At 45.4% G+C, this 14,176-nt stretch overlaps 1 protein-coding gene across 3 annotated transcripts in view; it reads left to right on the forward strand.

Moving 5' to 3' along the window:
* The window catches only part of LOC124034592 (EGF-like repeat and discoidin I-like domain-containing protein 3), a 255,354-nt gene that overhangs the window by 177,574 nt on the left and 63,604 nt on the right, over window positions 1-14,176 (forward strand). For all 3 annotated transcript variants that reach the window (XM_046347990.1, XM_046347991.1, XM_046347992.1), the window contains 3 exons: window positions 1,448-1,603; window positions 5,836-5,980; window positions 6,195-6,379. In XM_046347990.1, the coding sequence (XP_046203946.1) occupies window positions 1,448-1,603; window positions 5,836-5,980; window positions 6,195-6,379 (486 nt within the window). The remainder of the gene's footprint in view (window positions 1-1,447; window positions 1,604-5,835; window positions 5,981-6,194; window positions 6,380-14,176) is intronic.

A 14,176-nucleotide genomic window follows, 5' to 3' on the forward strand; every position in this document is an offset into this window, starting at 1 on the left:
AGACAAGCATTGTAATCTTGAATTCTGTAAAGTGAGTGTGGAAGAGGTGAGCAAAGTATTGTTGTCTATCAACATTGACAAGCCACTGGGGTCTGACAACTTGGATGGAAAATTACTGAGGATAATAGCGGACAATATTTCCACTTCTACTTGCCATATGTTCAATTTAAGCTTACTAGAAAGTGTGTGCCCCCAGGCTTGGAAGGAAGCAAACACCATTCCGATACCTAAGAATAGTAAAACCCTCTTACTGGCTCAAAAGCCTACCAATAAGCCTGTTACAAATCCTTAGTAAATTTTGGGGTAAAAATAGTGGTTGACCAGATACAATGCTATTTTACAGTAAACAAATTGACAACAAACAACAAGCACAGCACTCAGACAAATGACTGATGATTGGCTGAAAGAATATTATGATAAAAAGATTGTGGTGGTTGTTTTGTTAGACTTCGGTACAGCTTTTGACGTTATCGATCATAGTCTGCTGCTGGAAAAAAACATATGTGTTATGGCTTTTCACCTCCTACTTTATTGTGGATAGAGTTACCTGTTTAACAGAACACAGAGGGATTTCTTTAATGGAAGCCTCTCCAACAAAATCCACATAGAATCAGGAGTTCCCCGGGGCAGCTGTCACAATTCATGTCAGCTACTACAGTGACTGAAATAACTGCAACACTTAACAAAGAGTTGCAGTTAGTTTCAGAATAGGTGGAAAGGATTAAGTTAGTCCAAAATATTTCTAAAACTTAAAGCATTGTATTTGGGACAAATCATTCACTAAACCCTAAACCCTAAACCTCAATTAAATATCGTAACAAATAATGTGGAAATTGAGCAAGTTGAGGTGACTAAAATGTTTGGAGTAACCCTGCATTGTAACTGTCATGGTCAAAAAATATTGGTACAACAGTAGCTAAGCTGGGAAGAAGTCTGCCCATAATAAAGCGCTGCTCTACCTTCTTAACAGCACTATCAACAAGACAGGTCCTACAGGCCCCAGTTTTGTCGTACCTGGACACATGTGTGGTCATGTGCCACAAAAATGGACATAGGGAATTTATAATTGGCTCAGTACAGGGCAGCACGACTGGCCCTTGGATGTGAACGGAGAGCTGGTATTAATAATATATATAAGTCAATCTCTCCTGTTGGAAAGTGGAGGAGAGATTGGTCCTTCATCACTATTTGTATTTATGAGAGGTATTGACATGTTGAATGCACCGAGCTGTCTGTCTAAACTACTGGCACACAGCTCGGACATCCATGCATACCCCAGAAACATTGGCAGCAGCTAATGGGATTCCATAATAAATACAAATACACACGCTCACACACACAATACATACATGTATGAATATGTACACACATGCACAGTCACACACAGACACACAAACTCACAAACACAAGGTTCTTGATTGCTGTTTTATCCCTTATTTCCCTACAGATAAACCTACAGAGGAGGATGCGGGTCACGGGCCTAATTACCCAGGGTGCAAAGCGCATCGGCAGCCCAGAGTACGTCAAGTCTTACAAAGTGGCCTCTAGTGATGATGGCAAGACCTGGAGGACAAACAAAGTCAAGGGCACAGACGAGGACATGGTGAGACACACACACACAGCAACTGGAGACCACACACCAAGTGAAGGGCAGAGTGGAGGACATGATGAGATTACTTTTTAATTAGCCAGCTCACTCCGGGTTCCTCTTCCTAGCACTTACCCCCCTCCACTTTTTATGACTTTTAGATTGCGTTTTATACTATTTGGGGATAAACGGCCACCAAATAGACTCCCCGACACTCTGTCATTTTTGACAGCGCACCACGTCCCCTGTCCCGTCCTCCAACCAGCCATCCCCATTTTGACCCCTGCCACCAATAGATTGTGTATGTGTACCATTCAGCGGGTGAATGGGCAAGACAAAAGTTTTAAGTGCCTTTGAACAGGGAACAGGGTATGGTAGTAGGTGCCAGGCGCACCAGTTGTTCATGCTGAACGGTTTCTTGTGTGTATTAAGAACTGTCCACCACCCAAGGACATGCAGCCAGCTTGACACTACTGTGGAAGCATTGGAGTCAACATGGGCCAGCATTCCTGTGGAACGCCTTCGACAGCTTGTAGAGTCCATGCCCAACAAATTGAGGCAGTTCTGAAGACAAATGGGGGGTGCAACTCAATATTAGGAAGGTGTTCCTAATGTTTGTTATACTCAGTGTATGTATGTACAGTACCAGTGAAAAGTTTGGACACACCTACTCATCAAGGGTTTTCTCTATTTTTACTATTTTCTACATTGTAGAATAATAGTGAAGACATCAAAATTATGAAATAACACATATGGAATCATGTAATAACCAAAACATTGTTAAACAAATCCAAATATATTTTAGATTTTAGATTCTTCAAAGTAGCCACCCTTTGCCTTGATGACAGCTTTTGCACAATCTTGGCATTCTCTCAACCAGCTTCATGAGGAATGCTTTTCAAACAGTCTTGAAGGAGTTCCCACATATGCTGAGTACTTGTTGGCTGCTTTTCCATCACTCTGCTGTCCAACTCATCCCAAACCATCTCAATTGGGTTGAGGTTGTGTGATTGTGGAGGCCAGGTCATCTGATGCAGCACTCCATCACTCTCCTTGGTCAAATAGACTTTACACAGCCTGGAGGTGTTTTGGGGTTCATTGTCCTGTTGAAAATCAATTGATTGTCCCACTAAGTGCAAACCAGATTGGATGGCATATCACTGTAGAATGCTGTGGTAGCCATGCTGGTTTCGTGTGCTTTGAATTCTAAATAAATAACCAACAGTGTCACCAGTACAACACCCCCACACCATCTCTCCTCCTCCATGCTTCACGGTGGAACCACACATGCGGAGATCATCTATTCACCTACTCTGCGTCTCACAAATACACAGCGGTTGGAACCAAAAATCTCAAATGTTTTCCTTTGCGAGTGTTTATTTTGATGTTGAGGTGTCTGCTACTCTGTGAAGCATTTATGTTGGCTAAAATCTGAGGTGCAGTTAAATCTAATGAACTTATTCTCTGCAGCAGAGGTCATTCTGGGTATTCCTTTCCTGTGGCGGTCCTCATGAGAGCCAGTTTCATCATATCGCTTGATGGTTTTTGCGACTGCACTTGAAGAAACTTTCAAAGTTCTTGAAATTTTACAGATTGACTGACCTTCATGTCTTAATATCGAAATGATGGACTGTTGTTTCTCTTTGCTTATTTGAGCTGTTCTTGACATAATAAGAACTTGTTCTTTTAGTAAATAGGGCTATATTCTGTATACCACCTCTACCTTGTCACAACACAACTGATTGGCTCAAATGCATTAAGAAGGAGAGAAATTCCATAAATGATGTTTTAACAAGTCTCACCTGTTAATTGAAATGCATTCCAGGTGACTACCTCATGAAGCTGGTTGAGAAAATGCCAAGAGTGTGCAAAGCTGTCATCAAGGCAAAGTGTGGCTACTTTGAAGAATCTCAAATATAAAATACTGTATATTTTGATTTGTTTAACACTTTTTGGTTATTACAAGATGCCATATGTGTTATTTAATAGTTTTAATGTTTTCGATATTATTCCACCATGATGAAAATAGTAAAAATAAAGAAAAACCCTGGAATGAGTACTTGTGTCCAAACTTTTGACAGGAACTGTATACAGTTGAAGTGGGAGGTTTACATACAATTTAGCCAAATACATTTAAATTCAGTTTTTCACAATCCCTGACATTTAATCCTAGTAAAAATTCCCTGTAATAGGTCAGTTAGGATCACCACTTTATTTTAAGAATGTGAAATGTCAGAAAAATTGTAGAGAGAATTATTTATTTCAGCTTTTATTTCATTCATCACATTCTCAGTGGGTCAGAAGTTTACATACACTCAATTAGTATTTTGTAACATTGCCTTTAAATTGTTTAACTTGGGTCACACGTTTTGGGTAGCCTTCCACAAGCTTCCCACAAATAGTTGGGTGAATTTTGTCCCATTCCTCCTGACAGCTGCCGTAACTGAGTCAGGATTGTAGGCCTCCTTGCACACACTTTTTCAGTTCTGCCCACAAAATGTCTATAGGATTGAGGTCAGGGCTTTGTGATGGCCACCCCAATACCTTGACTTTGTTGTCCTTAAGCCATTTTGCCACAACTTTGGAATTATGCTTGGGGTCATTGTCCATTTGGAAGACACATTTGTGACCAAGCTTTAACTTCCTGACTGATGTCTTTGTTTCAATATATCCATACAATTTCATTTCCTCGTGATGTCAACTGTCAACTTAGTGTATGTAAACTTCTGACCCACTGGATTGTGATACAGTGAATTATAAGTGAAATAATCTGTCTGTAAACAATTGTTGGAAAAATTACTTGTGTCATGCACAAAGTAGATGCCCTAAACGATTTGCTAATACAATAGTTTGTTAACAAGAAATTTGTGGAGTGGTTGAAAAACTAATTTTAATGACTCCAACCTAAGTGTATGGAAACTTCCGACTTCAATTGTATATTCTGACAAAAATATAAACGCAACTTGCAACAATTTCAAAGATTTTACTGAATTACAGTTCATATAAGGAGATCAGTTAATTGAAATGGTCACAGATATCTTTCAAAAATGAGCCTCACAACAGGGCTCAGGATCTCGTCAAAGTATTTCTTTGCATTCAAAATTGCCATCGATAAAATACAATTGTTTTCACTGTCCGTAACTTATAACTGCCTATACCATAACCCCACTGCCACCATGGGGCACTCTGTTCACAACGTTGACATTGGCAAACTGCTTGCCCAAACGACATCATAAACTTGTTCTGCGGTTGTAAGGCCGGTTGGACGTACTGTTAAATTATCTATAACAATGCTGGAGGTGGTTTATGGTAGATAAATTAGCATTAAATTATCTGGCAACAGCTCTGGTGGACATTCCTGCGATCAGCATGCAAATTGCATGCTCCCTCAAAACTTGAGACATCTGTGGCATTGTGTTCTATGACAAAACTGCACATTTTCGAGTGGCCTTTTATTGTCCCCAGAACAAGGTGCACCTGTGTCATGATCATGCTGTTTAATCAGCTTCTTGATATGCCACAGCTGTCAGGGGGAGGATTATCTTGTCAAAGGATAAACACTCACTAACAGGAAGTAAACAGATGTGTGCACAAAATCTGAGAGAAATAAGCTTTTGTGCGTATGGAGAATTTCTGGTATATTTGATTTCAGCTCATGAAATATGGGACCAACACTTTACATGTTGCGTTTATATTTTTGTTATATATACAGTATATAGTTGTTCCTCTAACAACTGTAAGATTAATGAGGCATGCAGAACACCGGGATGAGGCTAAACTCAAAACCCAGTTGTTAATTCTCTTGCCTGAGATCTTTGAGTCTGACTGTGAGTGTGCTAGCCAGAGAGTAGACGGATGTTCTGACCCAGAGGGACCCCCCTTTTGAGGGCACCTCTGTGCAATGTTGACCTGAATTCATCCAGAGAGAGCTGTATTCCTTAACACACACACACTCAAACATACATACATACCACCTGAGAGGGTCCTGTGAAACACTATGTTAGTTCATTTGGGCATAGCACTGTAAAACAGTAATTGGTCCACTAATTCAAAACACATCGTGTGCTTACAAAGTACCTGCTTAAATCGTGCAATTAAAAAATATATTTTTCCAGTCATTTGAGCTCATTGAATGGCAGAAATTTGTTGCGTTTCGAGTATACACTAAGAGACCGTGTGAGAGACAATTTGCTTCCCCCTTCCTATTCCTTTTAACTCCTCTTCTGTCGTATAATTTCCCTCCTCAGATATTCCGTGGAAATGTGGAAAACAACGCTCCCTCTGCCAACTCCTTCACCCCTCCCATTGAGGCTCAGTACGTGCGCATCTACCCCCAGGTCTGTAGGAGACACTGCACCCTGCGCATGGAGCTGCTCGGCTGTGAGCTCACAGGTAATAATTCATGACTAATGGTTTGCACAGGTGTCGCACCACCTAGGTGCGGGTAGAAGTTCCCCTTCTTGTAAGAACAGGACAGTTCTGCATTTCTCAAGAAATACAATAGGGGGCTCCATTGAGTATTGACAAATCGTTTTTCTTTGGAAGTATTGTTATGGAGTTTGCAGTTCGGAAAGGACTGTTTCCACTAACTAGTTTGTTTCTACAGGCTGCTCTGAGCCCATGGGGATGAAGTCTGGCCACATCCAGGACTACCAGATCACAGCATCCAGCCTCTTCAGAACACTCAACATGGACATGTTCACCTGGGAACCCAGCAAGGCCCGTCTGGACAAACAGGGAAAGGTCAATGCCTGGACTTCTGGACGCAGTGACCAGTCCCAGTGGCTGCAGGTAGGAGGCTACCCCCCTGCTTCCTATCTAAGGAAACATAGGAACTGGAGTTTCTCCTGGCCACATAATCTGACCAGGAAAAACAGAGGATCGTAGGAATAGCCTAGTCACATGGTCAGGTTAAATGAATTAGTTATTTTTCAGTTATTTTTCTGCACTGTGCTTGCAAATCTGTCCTCTTGTCCTCTTACCTTTAGCTGCAGCCCAGTACGTGCTTTAAGGTGACTGATTGTCTCAGACGACTCAGCCGGGGCCTTAAGCAAAGACGCATCCCTCAACGGACGCTTATTGTTTGTCCTCCCAGGAACTTGAGAAGTATCTCGTTACCAAAAAGTGTGAGAGAATGACTTAGAGAGTATATGAGAAGATTGTGTCTAGAATAACAGTTGGGAACAGAGCAGGTCACATCTGTTTGGAATCATCGGGACTTAGCCAGATGTGAATGTGCATCAGTGTTTCAAAACAACCATAGATATAGTCCAGATGCAGGATCTTAGTTTGATCATCCTGTTGCAGGAGAACTTTAGTGCAATGCAGGAAATGTGTAACTTGTAATGTACTTGAGGTAAAAAAAGGCTTCTGAAGTTTTTAATTTCCACTTTGGGATTTCAAACTTGATGCTCCCTTACGAAAATGTGTCAATCCCTACAAAAATGTCCATGAATGTCCTGTTGCTGCAGGATTATTTTCATGCTGTAACAAACTGCAGGATTATTTTCATACTGTAACAAACTGACTCAAATTAAGATTCTACATCTGTGCGTCCTTATTGTTTATTGCAGTGTCCGCAGTTGACTTAAGATGCTGAGAAGTTCCAGGGAAGGAGATTAAACCTTCTCCCTACAGGCTGCACTGGTTCCAACACGAATTAAACTATCCTGGCATTACAAAAGCTCTGTTATAAAATGTTGCTCGTTATGACACTGTCACCTGACCTGACAAGGACAAAACTCTGGATTCTAGTAGCCTAAGTAACATGTCCAGACTAGGGCCCGGAGTTTTCTAGCTGGTTAAGTGACATGGTGAAGAAAACACCTGGCCCTAGACATACTGCAGTAAAAATACAGGAATATTTTGTTTTCTAGAACAGTAAAATAAAGGGCATAGCATTTGTGTCTGATGGTCATCTCTGGGATCGGTTGTTTCCTGGCCTTTCTGTCGTCTCCTACCTCTCTGATAGTCCGTTAGAGCTTAGCGGTGACATAAACAGTGCCCCGCAGTAGTGCCCCCTTGTCTAGCCATAATTAGATTGGCTGAGCCTGGAGTGAGATATGTTTTTATCACAGCAATGGCCTTCTAAGAAGGAAAAGGCCAGGCTGTGCAGTTAGACTAGCTCCAGACAGGCCATGAAGCTCAGTTGAATTGATTGCTGTGGATAGAGGGAAACTCGTGGTTTGATATTACATGCTGTGCCTACAGGAGGAGGGAGGCTATGAAGCCAGCTGTTAAATCAATGGCTTCCTCCAACGACAAGGATACATGGCGATACCCACTTCTCCTCACACCTTCTAGACCTGTGGCAAGGAAAAATAAATAGAATCATTGATGTTTTCACCTCACATTAGTGTGTTTGTCACAGGAAGTATTGATGTTCATATGGTAATGCACGGATGTGTTTGTTTATGTGTAGTGTATGGATACGTGGGATGTGTATGAATGGATATATTTTACATATGAATGTCGGTGACTCTACTCACAGTTCAATATCTTCTCCGCACCAGTTGCCATGGTGAATAATTGATTACCGGTGACATTACTGGATGACTTTACACTTGATAGATGAATGGAATTAATCACACTTAGTGACAAATTAAGTATTCTAATTAATCAAGACAACTGCAGTAGAGCAGCAGCAAAAAAATCCTTTACAGAGTGCAAACACGCCAGACTAGATCGGGCCATGGAAGAGAATGAACCCGCTGTCACGCCTTGGTCATTGTATTTTGTGTTTTGTTATATGTTTGGGTAGGCCAGTGTGTGACATGGGTTTATATGTTGTGTTTCATTTTGGGGTTTGTATTATTTGGGATCGCCGCTGATTAGGGGTGTGGTATAGGCTTGGCTGCCTGAGGCGATTCTCAATTAGAGTCAGGTGCTTATCGTTGCCTCTGATTGGGAACCGTATTTAGGTAGCCTGTGTTCGCTTTGTATTTTGTGGGTGTTTGTTCCAGTCTCTGTGTAGTAGTCACCAGATAGGCTGTAATTAGTTTCACGTTCCGTTCTGTTGTTTTTGTATTTCAGTTATTTCATGTACCGATATTCTGTTCATTAAAGTCATGAGTAACCTACACGCTGCATTTCGGTCCGACATTATTCATTCAACAGACGAACGCCGTTACAGAAACACCCACCACTCTCACGGACCGAGCAGCGTGTAACTGGCAACAACGTAGATAACTGGCAGGAGCTAAAGGAGGACGTTATGGACGGTAGAGGCATGGAGTATACGACGTGGGAAGAAATCGACAGGTGGGCGGCCGACCCAGAGCGAGTGCAGGAGCCCGCCTGGGATTCCCTGCAGCAATGTGAAGAGGGCTATAGACGAATGGAGTCGAAAAGGAAAACACGGCGACGCAGAGCGAAAACCGAAAGTCAACCCCAAAAATGTATTGGGGGGGGCTTAGGGAGAGTATGGCTGAGTCAGGAGATAGACCTGAGCCAACTCTCCTTGTTCATCATGAGGAGCCAAGGAGGAGACCAGAACCAGAGCCAGTGTTAGAGGTGAGCGAAGCAGAGACTGTGAAGGAGTTAATGGGGAAAGTGGAGTGGAGAGTAATGAGGGAGTTGCTAGCTTGGTGCTATAGATATAATATTCGTCCGACGGATCGTGTCGGGGATTTGATAGCACCTGAGTTAGCGCTCTATACTCAACCTGAGGTGCGTGTTAGTCGGCTGGTGAAGTTGGTGCCAGCCTCACGCACCAGGCCTCCTGTGCACATCCCTAGCCTTGCACGTCCTGTGCCTACACTGCTCTCAAGAGCTCCAGTGCGCCTGCACGGTCCGGTCTATCCAGAGCCACCTCTACACACCAGTCCTCCGGTAGCAGCTCCCCGCACCAGGCTTCCTGTGCGTGTCCTTGAGCCAGTACCACCAGTTCCAGCACCACGCACCAGGCCTCCAGTGCGCCTCGCCTGTTCAGCACAGCCAGCGCTTTTCTCCTCTCCTGCGCTGTTGGAGTCTCCCGCCTGTTTAGCACAGCCAGTGCTCCCAGTCGGCCCAGCGCGGCCAGTGCTCCCAGTCGGCCCAGCGCGGCCAGTGCTCCCAGTCTGCCCAGCGCGGCCAGTGCTCCCAGTTTGCCCAGCGCCGCCAGTGCTCCCAGTCTGCCCAGCGCCGCCAGTGCTCCCAGTCTGCCCAGCGCCGCCAGTCTGCACAGCGCCGCCAGTGCCGCCAGTCAGCCCAGCGCTGCCCGACAACCAGTCTCTTCCAGATCTGCCCGACAACCAGTCTCTTCCAGATCTGCCCGACAACCATTCTCTTCCAGATCTGCCTGACAACCAGTCTCTTCCAGATCTGCCAGCCAGCCAGGATTTACCGCAGCCTACTACCTGCCTGAGCTTCATCTCAGTACTGGGCTTCCTCTCAGTACCGGGCTTCCCCTCAGTACCGGGCTTCCCCTCAGTACCGGGCTTCATTACATTACATTTAAGTCATTTCCGGGCTTCCCCTCAGTCCCGGGCTGCTTCGGTCCCGAGCTGCCCCTCTGTCCCGAGCTGCCCCTCTGTCCCGAGATGCCCCTCTGTCCTGAGATGCCCCTCTGTCCTGAGATGCCCCTCTGTCCTGAGATGCCCCTCTGTCCCGAGCTGCCCCTCTGTCCCGGGCTGCCCCTCTGTCCTGAGATGCCCCTCTGTCCTGAGATGCCCCTCTGTCCTGAGATGCCCCTCTGTCCTGAGATGCCCCTCTGTCCCGAGCTGCTCCTCAGTTATGTGGGGATCTGGGTGAGGACTATTACTATTATAATGTCCTATTATCCCAGGACGCGAAGGGGAGGAAATAGGACATTAATGGAGTGGGGTCCACGTCCCGAGCCAGAACCGCCACCATGGACAGACGCCCACCCGGACCCTCCCTATGCTCTTGAGGTGCGTCCGGGAGTCCGCACCTTAGGGGGGGGGGGGTTCTGTCACGCCTTGGTCATTGTATTTTGTGTTTAGTTATATGTTTGGGTAGGCCAGGGTGTGACATGGGTTTATATGTTGTGTTTCATATTGGGATTTGTATTATTTGGGATCGCGGCTGATTAGGGGTGTGGTATAGGCTTGGCTGCCTGAGGCGATTCTCAATTAGAGTCAGGTGCTTATCGTTGCCTCTGATTGGGAACCATATTTAGGTAGCCTGAGTTCGCTTTGTATTTTGTGGGTGTTTGTTCCTGTCTCTGTGTAGTAGTCACCAGATAGGCTGTAATTAGTTTCACGTTCCGTTCTGTTGTTTTTGTATTTCAGTTATTTCATGTACCGCTATTCTGTTCATTAAAGTCATGAGTAACCTACACGCTGCATTTCGGTCCGACTTTCTTCATTCAACAGACGAACGCCGTTACACCTGCTCTCATCTGACTAACGAACCAGTCACTGTAATGAAATGTTGATATTGTCACATATGTATCTTTATCTTGAGGAGACCAAACAAACTTTGTGCATGATAAGGGTGAGACAGACTTTCGTTATAACTTTCATGATTTTTTTCTAAGACCCACCTGCTGACACCCCCATCTCCAGTGCTTGCATCACTCTCTGCCATATGGCCTCAAACTGCACCATTTTGTTTCTCTCCATTGCCCACGCACTTTCAACATTTTGCGCCCTTGTTATCATTGAAGAATTAGTTGATTTCCAGTTTTTAAGTATACATTTTTTAAAGATGATTGATGAGAAAAGTATTGTCCAACCAATCGGGTATCTCACTGCACCCTCATATGTTGTGTCTTGAAATATGCAGATAGACAGATTAAAAGTACATTTACATTGTAATAATTCCCACTTTAAATGACATTCAGCTTATAAATGCTTCATAAAGCCTTCATAATGCCTTCAAAAGCACTACAAAAATGTGTTACAAGCAGCTATAACCATATGTCATGCTTTAATAAAGGGTTCATAAGTGTGACATAATCACCTATGTCAAATGTGACATAACCCACTAGGGTGAATATGATATAAACATGTGCTTTATAAAGGGTGACAACATTTGCTGATAAGCTCTAAAGTGATGTCATGTTAGTCACATTACATCTCGTCTCTTACCCAGATACTTTGTGTGTGGAAGGTCTAGTGGATCAAAGCATCAAACTTGGCCATCAGTTCATTTTAAGAAGATACATTGTGGAAATGGGCATGGTTTAGCCATTATTATGACTTTTTGACTGTGTTAAATAGTGACGATTATAAATCATTTACTCAGTAAGGACACTCCCATAGAATTCTATGGTCACTCCCACAAAGGCCAACTTTGAATGGTTGATATCCCAGGATTATACTCTATGTTCTGTGTGTGCAGTAGCCTAGGGACTCAAAGAAACACTTACCTTGATGAAAGCGCCCAACCTAAAGAACTTGAAAGTGTCTTTCTTCTGGAACTAAGTTACATGTTCCTCAGTACACATACATGCACACAAGAAAATAGCCATACAGCGCGGTGCTGGGCACATTCACCCACTCCCCCGATGAAATATCAGCCATAAAATGTTGTCACCATTGTAACAGGTTGTAATCAAGTCCTGGTCTCCGGCATGGGAACAGAAGATCTGGCTGTTCCATGTAGACTGACAGCTCTGGCTGCTCCATGCAGACTGGCAGTCCTGGCTGCTCCATGCAGACTGGCAGCCCTGGCTGCTCCATGCAGACTGACAGCCCTGGCTGCACAAAGAGGACTGACAGCCCTGGCTGCACCATGCGGACTGACAGCTCTGGCTGCTCCATGCAGACTGACAGCTCTGGCTGCTCCATGCAGACTGACAGCTCTGGCTGCTCCATGCAGGCTGGCAGCTCAGGCTTCTACATGCAGGCTGGCAGCTCTGGCAGCGCTGAACATGCGGGAGACTCCGGCAGCGCAGGAGAGGAGAAAAGCTCTGGCTGCGCTAAACAGGCTGGAGACTCCGGCAGCGCAGGAGAGGATGAAAGCGCTGGCTGCACTGAACAGGCGGGAGGCTCCGGCAGCTCTAAACAGGTGGGAGACTCCGACAGCACTGGAGAGGAGAAAGGCTCTGGCTGCGCTAAACAGGCTGGAGACTCCGGCAGCGCAGGAGAGGATGAAAGCGCTGGCTGCGCTGAACAGGTGGGAGACTCCGACAGCACTGGAGAGGAGAAAGGCTCTGGCTGCGCTAAACAGGCTGGAGACTCCGGCAGCGCAGGAGAGGATGAAAGCGCTGGCTGCGCTGAACAGGTGGGAGACTCCGACAGCACTGGAGAGGAGAAAGGCTCTGGCTGCGCTGAACAGGCGAGGCGCACTGAAGGCCTGGTGCGTGGTGCTGGAACTGGTGGTACTGGACCGAGGACACGCACAGGAAGCCTGGTGCGGGGAGCTGCCACCGGAGGACTGGTGTGTGAAGGTGGCACAGGATGGACCGGACCGTGAAGGTGTACTGGAGAGCCTGAGAGCAAGGCTGCCACAGGACGTGCAAGGCTATGTAGGTACACAGGAGGCCTAGTGCGTGAGGCTGGCACAATTTTCACCAGCCGACTAACACGCACCTCAGGACGAGTATGGAGCGCTGACCCAGGTGCCATCAAATCCCCGACACGCTCCGTCGGACAAATATCGTACCTAAAGCACCAAGCTAGCAACTCCCTCATTACTCTCTTCTCTACTTTCCCCATTAACTCCTTCACTGTCTCTGCTTCGCTCACCTCTAACACCGGCTCTGGTTCTAGTCTCCTCCTTGGCTCCTCACGATAAACAGGGAGAGTTGGCTCAGGTCTGACTCCTGACTCTGCCACACTCTTCCTGAGCCCCCCCCCCTTCCGCGCCGCCGTGCTTTTCTCTCCAACTCCATTCTCCTATAACCCTCTTCGCACTGCTCCAGCGAATCCCAGGCGGGCTCCGGCACTCTCCCTGGGTCGACCGCCCACCTGTCTATTTCCTCCCAAGTAGTGTAGTCCCGATATTGTTGCTCCTGCTGCCGCTGTTGCTTCTCCTCATACCAGCGCCTCTCAGCTCTTGCAGCCTCCAGTTCTTCTTTGGGGTGGCGATATTCTCCAGGCTAATCCCAGGGTCCTTCTCCGAACAATTCATCCTCCCATGTCCGTTCCTCCTTTCGCTGCTTCTGCTGTCGCTGCCTGTTGACACGCCGCTTGGTCCGGGTGTGGTGGGTGATTCTGTAACGGCGTTCGTCTGTTGAAAGAGGAGCGGACCAAAATGCGGCGTGGTGGTTACTCATGTTCTTTAATGAAATAATGAATGATACATGAAATAACTAAATATACAAAACAACAAACGAAACGTGAAAACCTATACAACCTATCTTGTGACAACAAACACAGAGACAGGAACAATCACCCACAAACACACAGTGAAACCTAGGATACCTAAATATGGTTCCCGATCAGAGCCAATGAGAATCACCTGACTCTGATTGAGAACCGCCTCAGGCAGCCATAGACTATGCTAGACAACCCTACTCAACCACAATCCCAATACCTACTAAACCCCAATACAAAAACACACCACAAAATAAACCCATGTCACACCCTGGCCTGACCAAATAAATAACGAAAACACAAAATACTAAGACCAAGGCGTGACACATTCTTCCATTGCAAAACTACCATACCAGTGTTTTACTTGCTATATTGTATTTACTTT

This window comes from Oncorhynchus gorbuscha, linkage group LG04 (genome assembly GCF_021184085.1).
Source record: "Oncorhynchus gorbuscha isolate QuinsamMale2020 ecotype Even-year linkage group LG04, OgorEven_v1.0, whole genome shotgun sequence".
In the NCBI taxonomy this organism is placed as follows: Eukaryota; Metazoa; Chordata; class Actinopteri; order Salmoniformes; family Salmonidae; genus Oncorhynchus; species Oncorhynchus gorbuscha.